At 55.9% G+C, this 8,851-nt stretch overlaps 2 protein-coding genes across 2 annotated transcripts; one reads left to right on the forward strand and one right to left on the reverse strand.

The window, feature by feature from the left end:
* Nucleotides 1-1,434: 1,434 nt before the first annotated feature.
* Nucleotides 1,435-2,399, reverse strand: SLS55_002952 (uncharacterized protein; the record flags this gene model as incomplete). Its single annotated transcript, XM_066774432.1, has 3 exons — nucleotides 1,435-1,520; nucleotides 1,570-2,290; nucleotides 2,346-2,399. 3 exons carry the CDS (start codon nucleotides 2,397-2,399, stop codon nucleotides 1,435-1,437), a joined length of 861 nt encoding a protein of 286 aa, XP_066634551.1.
* A 1,357-nt stretch (nucleotides 2,400-3,756) lies between these two features.
* YAP1 (DNA-binding transcription factor yap1) lies at nucleotides 3,757-5,722 on the forward strand (the record flags this gene model as incomplete). Its single annotated transcript, XM_066774433.1, has 3 exons — nucleotides 3,757-4,281; nucleotides 4,326-5,503; nucleotides 5,563-5,722. The coding sequence occupies 3 exons, from the start codon at nucleotides 3,757-3,759 to the stop codon at nucleotides 5,720-5,722; spliced, it is 1,863 nt and encodes a 620-aa protein (XP_066634552.1).
* Between the last annotated feature and the right edge of the window lie 3,129 nt (nucleotides 5,723-8,851).

Raw genomic sequence — 8,851 nt, forward strand, 5'->3', positions numbered from 1 at the left:
TTCCGCCGCGTCAGGCGCAAAGGGCAAGACAGAGAGCTCATCGACAATGGAGACCCAGTGAAGCTACCCGCCGCCTCATCGCCGTCACCCTCCACCACAGCCCACCGCAACCACCGCCGACGAGTTGCCCATCATGGGTCTACGCACCCCTCTCCGCCCGCAATTGATATCCATGCTGACTCTCTTAGGGTTTTATGCCCGCCAACCCGCGCTCTATGCTGCTGAACCTGTACGTCCACCCGCGGTGCGCCGCCCAGCCCGCGCTTCCATGCCTCGACGCCTGGCCGCAAGCTGACGCTATCTCTACTCACAGGGTGAGTAAGGAGATCGTGCACGATGCGCGACGGGCGCAGATTCGCAAGAGTCATCTCCGTTGCTTGCTGCCAGTGCCGTCAGGCTGTTCCTGATAGCACAACGGTGGCGGAAGGTCTTCCATGTACGGTAGATGAATGGGGGAAAATGGAGATCCACGAGGACAGAAAGAATAGACAGAAAGAATGGACAGCCAGATGATACGACGGCCGAGGCAGAACTCAATACCATCGGTATTTCAGAGAATTAATGCCACTGTTAGTCTGACGCGATAATCAATCACACTACCATCGCTGGGTTTATTGTCTGATCTTGAAAGTCGTCTTCCGGATTGCGTTTATGTAGAGGTTGGGATGCTTTTGCAAGAACATTTTGAGAAGCACGTATGAGAAACTCATTTCAACCCTTGCTGGTCAGCAAAAGCTAGCAAGATGACTAGGTCGAGAAAATGGTTGACATGGCCCGTACACGACCAATGTAAGAAACTCTCAGTATCGGCATGAGTCTTCTTTCATCAGGCCCGTGGGAGAGATCTCAACAGGGGAAACCCATCAGTTTTTGTGAGTCTCGGTGATTGCCAAGTTCAGCCCCTGATCGATCATTTCTCGCTCAACCCAGCGGTCCCGCTCATAAGGCCGCTCGCAGGGAGAATGAATCTTGCGCACTGGGCCTTGCACACTGGAGTTTCAAGAGCATATGCTTCGAACGAAGCAAAAATCGAATAGACATGTTCAAACAATCAAACAGAGTCCGTAGGCCAATCAAGGGACTTGGGAAGCGATATTCCACGAAGGCACCTAATTGACACAGATGGCGCCCGTCAGAATAACATCCCTGTATGAGCACGACAAAGCTGAACTTAGAGATTGTTTTTTGATTCTGGACATTCGTGGACCATATAGTAACAACCGAACACGCCTGTTGTTCGTGACTGGTCCAAGTCCTTGCGTTGGTGGAATTCACCAGCTGTATACCTATTTGAGGCCAAGGGCACTAAGCCTTGCAGCCGCAGATTAGCATCTGTCCTAGCGCAGCAGTGACGTGGGATACTCGGGAGTGCTTGTGCCCAGCATCGTTCATCCAAACTCCATTCGCCAAACCAACTCCTTATGTCCCGCCCGTTCACTCCTCGTCCTCGTTCGTCTGGTAGATATGGCGGCTGCGTGTGGGGTCCTTGCGCATCTCTTGACCGGAGCCAGTGAATCCAACTACGCAGACATTAGCCATTACTACGCTTTGTGTGGGGTCGACACTCACCTCGAGCGGTAACGCTGGCACCGGTACGGAACATGCTCTCCTTCTTCTTCATGCCCTTGCCCGACGCTGCAAACTGCTGCCACTTGTTCTTGTTCGACTCCAGTTCCTTGTTCGCCTTCACTTTACGGGGGATCTTGGCTGGCTTGGGGGGACCGTCGCTGACTTTGCTGGGTTCCTTCTTCGCTTGGCTAGCAAGGGCAGGGTTGATGTCCGCAGCGGCAGAGATGACGCCAGAAGTGGCGGGAGTGGTGGGTGTAGTCGGAGTGACTGGAGAGCCATCAGCCTTGCGCTTCTTCGAGTCATTCGAGATCGGCTTGATTTCGTGAGCGGCAAGAGTTTCAGTTTCGTTGTACTGGGTGAACTTGATGTGATAGGTCGGAGAGGTCGAGGAGCCCGTGATGCTCAGGATCTTGGCCGGGTAGAAAGACTTGTCGCCAGTCTTCCACTTTGCAAGAACTACATCGTTGACCTTGTAGGCGATGGGGGCGGCGGGTTCGTCGTCGGCTGGCGGCGGGGCAGCTTTCTTGAAGGCGGGATGGTTCTCCTTGGACCATTTCTCCTTGACGACGGGCGGCGAGGGGGCCTTCGGGGCAGGGGCGCGCGTGCGTTCTTCTTCGAGCAGGGCTTGAAATGTGGTGATGCCTGACTCTAGCTCAACCTTGAGCTCGAGGAGGTTGGCATTGTCGGGCTCAACTTCAAGGTTTGCATTCGCTTCCTCGAGCTGCAACAGTGTCAGCGACACGATCAAGCTTAGGGTTCAGTTAAGGGGCGCTGACCTGTGTGGTGAAGTCCCTGAGGGACTCCTCCAGCTCTTGGATGGCGCTACTCATGGTGTTCAGTAGATCTGCAACAAGCGATGCGCAGAGCTTGTCACAGACACACGTTACCGCTTGCGGAGAGGATGCAGGGCGATGTCAGGCTTGGCTGCGGCGGGGGCAGGAGCGGCAGCGCAATGACGACGGAGGAGGTGGAGCGCGTTGGCGGTCAGGTCAGGAACAGAGCGTGACGCGGACGCGGATCCGATCGATAAGCCTGCCGAACGGCCAAGCGGCAGGTCCCCGGCAGATCTTCGGACTGTCACGTGGGCAGGGAGGGACAGCGCGGTGGCGGCGCGGATTATTGGGACGCTTAAGACACCGGCTGGATAATTTAGACACGGGCTGACGGGGTACGGGGTGCACAGGTCGGCGTCCTCCGTGGCCTAAGGCACAACGGCATACGAGATCTGGAGCGTGCGGCTACAATGTCGCTGACTCAAGCTCACCCGGCGACTGCGAAGACGGCGAGGTGATGTCAGACGCTGATGGGCGACGCGCGACTTCGCACGCCGCCGCTGGGCTGCAGCAGAGCGTTTTCGGCCACCGGCTGACGGTGAGGGCGCGCGTTAAAGCAGCGTGGCTGCAGCGGCGCACCCGTTCAGCCTTAGCAAGCTTAGACCCTGCACGCTGCTTTACTGCTGACAAACCAAGCGCCGCCGCCGAGCGCCTTCGCCTTCCATCACCTTCCCGCACTTGTTCCTTGACCAGCCTTCTTATCCACCAATCCAAGCCTGCCAATCGCCCCCGAGCCCCCGCCGCTCCAGCAGAGTCCCCCCGGCGCGCTACTCCTCTTGTGGCCCAGAACAATCTGATCTGACATGCGCCTCTGACCCATCCCCTCCGGTCACCTTCGCCTCGTCTCATCCGCAACATCCGCAAGCTGTCCGGGACTCGCCTTCAGAGACGGGTCGAAGAACGTTTCGTTATCCTGCCGTGGCCGACGCGTGCGTGGTCTGCAGGGTCCCAGGGAAGCCGGAGGTGAGCCCGTCCCAGCAAGCCTCGCCTCGCCCGCCCCGACCTCACCATATGATTTCTATTCCGCTGCTGCCTCGCCATCGCGCGAGGCCGGAGCATGCCCGCACCATCTGTGTCGACTGTATACCACGAGTCGACAGCTTCACGCCGCCGTTTTCTGCTGCGCTGTGTCGTTGTAGCTTGGGATCTCACTAACGCCCGTTCAAGACCGACCCAGCGCACATTTCTACCATCCCGCCACCTTGCCGCCGGTTTCTGACATTACTCGCGCGAATATCGTGTCCTGTCGCCTTCGCATAGCTTCTGGACCGCTTCTGCCTTATATCATTGAATACAACCCCACCGATCACCCCGCTTGATTTCGCCGCTTCCGTTCCGCGGTTTCATCTTCGCCATGGCGGGCACCACGAACAACGACCCACTCAACTCCCACCTCTACCTCTCCCCCAACCAGCAAGATCTCCTTATGGCTGCGCTGAATTCTAACAACCCGAACAACCGTGGCGGTAGGCCGGCTGGCCCCGCAAACGGCCAGTTCAAGAAGCCTTCAGACAGCAACCAATTTTCGCTGGACGGCCTTGATCCCAACTTCTTTCCTCAAGAAGGTACTGGTGCAGGCTTCGACAATTTCAACCTGGACGAAAGCCCCTATGTCGATTTCCTTGATGGAGACCCCGGATTTGAATTCGATCCCAATGATACCAGCGACTTGCTCATCGGCAGTCTGCCCGGAGACCAGGGTCACTCGTCCACGTCGCCAGACCAATCTGGTGCCGACGGCGAAACACAGAACGGCGACAAGCGTAAGAGTCCGGATGACGATGATGAGGAGGAAGAGGGTGGTGGGAAGCGACGGGAGGGCGAGGACAAGACAGCGAAGAAACCAGGCCGGAAGCCCCTGACTTCTGAGCCAACGACCGTGAGTACCTTTGCTCACTTGCGAGGGTTAGCACTGACACGCAGAAGAAACGCAAAGCCCAGAACCGAGCTGCCCAGCGCGCGTTCAGAGAGCGGAAGGAGAAGCACTTGAAAGACCTGGAAACCAAGGTTGGCGAGCTTCAGAAGGCCTCGGACGCAGCAAATCACGAGAATGGCCTCCTCCGTGCCCAGGTGGAGAGACTTCAGATGGAACTGCGTGAGTACCGCAAACGTCTGTCGTCCAACAGCACCGGCGTTTCCAGGCCGTCCGGTTTCCCCTCGCTGCTCTCTCACAACAACTCCCCTCCATCGAGTAACTTCCAATTCGAGTTCCCTCGGTTTGGTGCCCTTCCGGGATCCCAGATCTTCAACAACAACACCGGTGCCCTTTCCAACGGCGACAAGAGCAGCCCGACATCAGCCAAGCCACCAACCCAGAACTCCGTGCCAGGTGTTCTCAACCGCTCAGGCAGTGCTCAACGAAGTGTCAGCCCTACTAGCCAGCAAAATGGCGTGCGCTCACCGGACAAGGCCTCCCCTGCCTCAGGTACTGACTCGTACAACTCTCCTGGCATGAACGGCGTGCCTAGAAAGAGCAGCGGCGGACGTGGCAGCACATCCAGCTCTACTGGCACCCAGCGCGTGTTCCAGTTCAACAGTCACTCCAACTCGTCCACTAATGATTCTCCATCCGCCTCGTCTGTTTCGCAATACGGCGCCAATTCGTCTTGCGGCACGTCACCAGAGCCGAGTCATACCTCGCCTGGAAACGACAGATCTCATGAACACACTTGTGCGGTGACGACCGAAGGTGAGACGACCTTCTGCGAGAAGCTGAACATGGCCTGTGGCAATCCTCGCAATCCAATCCCTCGCGCCTTGTCCGACTCTAACGGCACGCCAGCTGCAAACTCCAACTTGAACGACAGCTTCGGCATTGATTGGCTGGCCTCCCAAAACAACAACCAGTTCAACCCGTCGCTCTTCGGCGATTACCGCGAGCCGCAAGCTGCCGTTGTTGGCGATGGAGACTTTACTGGAGGTTTCTTCAACGAAGCATTCCCGACGGCAGACTTTGGAAGTCCCTTCAACTTTGACAACCAAAGCCCTGGTGTCGCAAAGCCCAACCCCATGGAGAGCATCGACAAGATTCAGGATGGCGATGATGACGAGGTCGTTCCTGGTGACGATCCCAACTCGCTCCTCAGCTGCCACAAGATCTGGTGCGTATCCGCCTTTCTTAGCATCCTAGGGGCAGCCGATACTGACGAACTGACAACAGGGACAAGCTGCAAAATCGACCGGACTTCAAGGATGGCTCAATTGATATCGACGGTCTTTGTACCGAGCTTCGCGCCAAAGCCCGTTGTTCGGAAAGCGGTGTCGTGGTTGACAGCAAAGATGTTGAAGCTGCGCTCAAGAGGCTGCCAGACAAGCCTTAATCGCCGCCAAATTCGAACTGTACCATACCGGAAAGGAACAACTCTTGGGCATCATCTTTAACGGCGCTTCGGCTTATTGGATTCGACGGCATCATATCATCACGGTGATTGATCTGGCGACTGGGGCACACAATACCACGTGGATTCTTCATTTCGAGGGACTGGGGCCAGAGTCACAGGGAAAACGGCGAAAACGTGTTTCGGCGCTAGTGAGGTCTTCATGTCCCCTCTCAGTTTTCATTCAGATCCTCCGATCTTCCTTCATCACGATGTTGACGCTCTGCACAAACACGCTCACTTTTGGCAAGTATTCGAGGGGGTATTTTAGTCTGGTTCTGGCTCTTTCAAATCAAGGTTTTAAGGGAGGGTTTGCTGGCCACTGAACCTCACTTCGGATGATGGTACATGGCAATACGATCGGGAGTGGTATCTCGTTGCTACCACGTTCACTGGTCGCCAGGGCTATCGTATGTAGCTCGAGATACCTGAAAGGGAGAGAAAAGGGTCTCTACATGATCGCTTAGCGTAAGGAAGGATGGTTCTTAATCGGGTTGCATTCCCTTCGCTGCTTTCAAAGCAATAGCTAGTCCTGAATTTCAAATTCAATACCTTAAAGGCATTTGACGAGAAAATGTACGCTGCTGGGGTTAGTTCAGGATCCCTGCAACCAACATACCCAATCAGGTGTACAAACGAAACGGTATCGACTTATGAATCATGCTGGAAGTTATGGCATACACCTCCTAGCTCCATCATTTTTTTTGCAAACGATCGATAGTCGCTGAACAAGCCGACTACCATTCCCACATCAATTCCACGATGCACCTCTAACCACCCATTCCACGCTTCCGACTAGCTCGTCACGACACTCCAAAGAGACCAACAAACCAAACAACCAATCCCCCCTCCCTTTCCCCTAAGAGAATAAAAAAAAAGAAAAACGAAAGAGAAGAAGTAAGGGCCACAACCCGACATCACGCCCGCTCCCCATCCCCCCTATCCTCCTCATACTCGCCGACCTCACCAACCACACCCCTCAGCAGCTCGGGCACGACAACACCAGCATCACCCTGGAAGAACCAGTCGCCGTCGCGCAGGGCGGGCGTCTCCTCGACATTAACGACAGCAACACGGGCACCACGGGCGCGGGCGCGCTCGGCGTAGCCGGCGGCGGGGTAGACGGTGGAGCTGGTGCCGATGACGAGGACGAGGTCGATGCGTTCGTCGGGGCGGGCGACGAAGTCGTCGATGGCGGCGACGGTGGAGCGCGGCAGCATCTCGCCGAACCACACGACGCCCGGCCGCAGCAGGCCGTGCGTGCAGCGCGGGCAGTGCGGGAGGTCGGCGAGGCGGAGTTCCGGGAGCGCGGTGGTGGGGTCGGAGAGGTCGAGTTCGCGTGAGTGGTCGGCTTTTTCGGTGAGGGCGGCGGTGGTGGTGGGGTCGGTGGGGTGGGGGGAGGAGGAGGAGGAGGAGGAGGAGTCGCTGGTGGTGGGGATGGCGAGGGCGGGGACGATGGGGTCGGTGAAGTTGTTGTGTTCGACGTGCGAGCAGAAGAAGGAGCTGCATTTTACGTCGAAGAGGTTGCCGTGGAGGAGGTGGAGTTGGGATGGGGGGTGGCCGGCGCGTTGGGAGAGGCCTAGTGGGAGAGTTAGAGTCGATGGTTTTGATAGAGGGTGGGGGTTTTCTTTTGCTGGGTTTCTCGTGGATGGCCGGGGCTTGGGAAGACGAGGGAGGGGTTGGGATGGGCTGGCAGACTCACCGTCAACGTTCTGGCTTAGGGTCTGGAAGTTTGGCTTCTTCTTTGCCAGCTCGGCCAGGGCGATGTGGGCGCGGTTCGGCTTGGCGTTGAGGGCCATGTGTCTGCGGTACGAGTAGAATTGCCACACAAGCCCCGGATCTATCTCGAAGGCATCCATGGTGGCTAAGCTGGTGGCATCGTGGGTGCGCCAGAGCCCCCCTGCTCCGCGGAAGGTGGGGAGGCCGGATGAAGCCGAGAGGCCTGCTCCCAGCAGTGCGAGGATGCGGTCGGAGGACTGAAGGTGTTTTTGGAAGGACTCGAGGTCGGCGGCAGGGATGCCCGCGGCGGAGGATGCCGCCGTGGAGACCATCCTGACAAAAGGCCTCAAGGGCGGAATGATGGCTGATCTGTTTTGAGCAAGATGGTCGAAATGACTTTATAGCCCCGCGCTGCGAATTGGCAGCGGTCGGCAGTACGTTTGAGCTTGGATCGGCGGCGAAAAAGGGCCACGCAGAAGGATAGCAGGCAGCAATGCGGAGCGCCACGAATGGGTAGTGAGCAAACAGTGCACGGTGGATGCTTTGAGGCTGAGCGGGAGTGAGGAGCCGTGCGGAGGCTGGAACTTACTGAGGAAGGAGCAGCGCAACCGACGTCAGACCCGGCGAATCACTTGCCTTAGAAGCTCAGACCACAACGGGCGTCCGGTGCCCGATCCGGTGCTAATCCGAGAGCGGATACGCGCGTATCGTAGTATCTAATAGAAATACGGCCTTTATCTAGCTATATTAAGTTAAACCGAATTGGGTCGGACGCTTCGTTATAGTCTAAGGGTAATTTAACACCCTTTATATAAGTAAGTAACGAGAATAAGCGTCCGCGAAACTAATCGAAATTTAGTATTACTACTACTATTAGCACCCCGTATCGGACATTATTATTTAATTTCTTAGCGCATCCGACGTAATTAATTAACTTTCTAAATATATTCGCCGAACGTGTATCGCGTTACGGCCTTTAAAGCGGCGCGTAGCAGCCCGTATATATAATACCCTCTTCTACTAACTAGAATAGCTTTATATCGGCCGTTTTAAACGTAAATAACGATCTAGGCGACCCTCGAATCGATCTATAAGCGATCGATTATATACTCGCCCCTTAGTTTACGCGTAACGGTACTAATCGGACGCCCTTAACGTCGTTTAATACCGCCTCTAATACTAGTTTTACGGATACGGTCGACGTATATTAGAACGTTCTAGAGACGTCTAAAGCCCTTATAGCCTTAAGATATAGATTCGATAGACTATATCGGCGGTCGATAAATAGCGGCGCTATATTAGATATAGTTAGTAGTAGTTTTACGTCGACGTTAGTCGATAAAGATATATATC

The sequence above is a fragment of the Diplodia seriata genome, assembly GCF_021436955.1.
Source record: "Diplodia seriata strain FDS-637 chromosome Unknown scaffold_3, whole genome shotgun sequence".
Taxonomy (NCBI): domain Eukaryota; kingdom Fungi; phylum Ascomycota; class Dothideomycetes; order Botryosphaeriales; family Botryosphaeriaceae; genus Diplodia; species Diplodia seriata.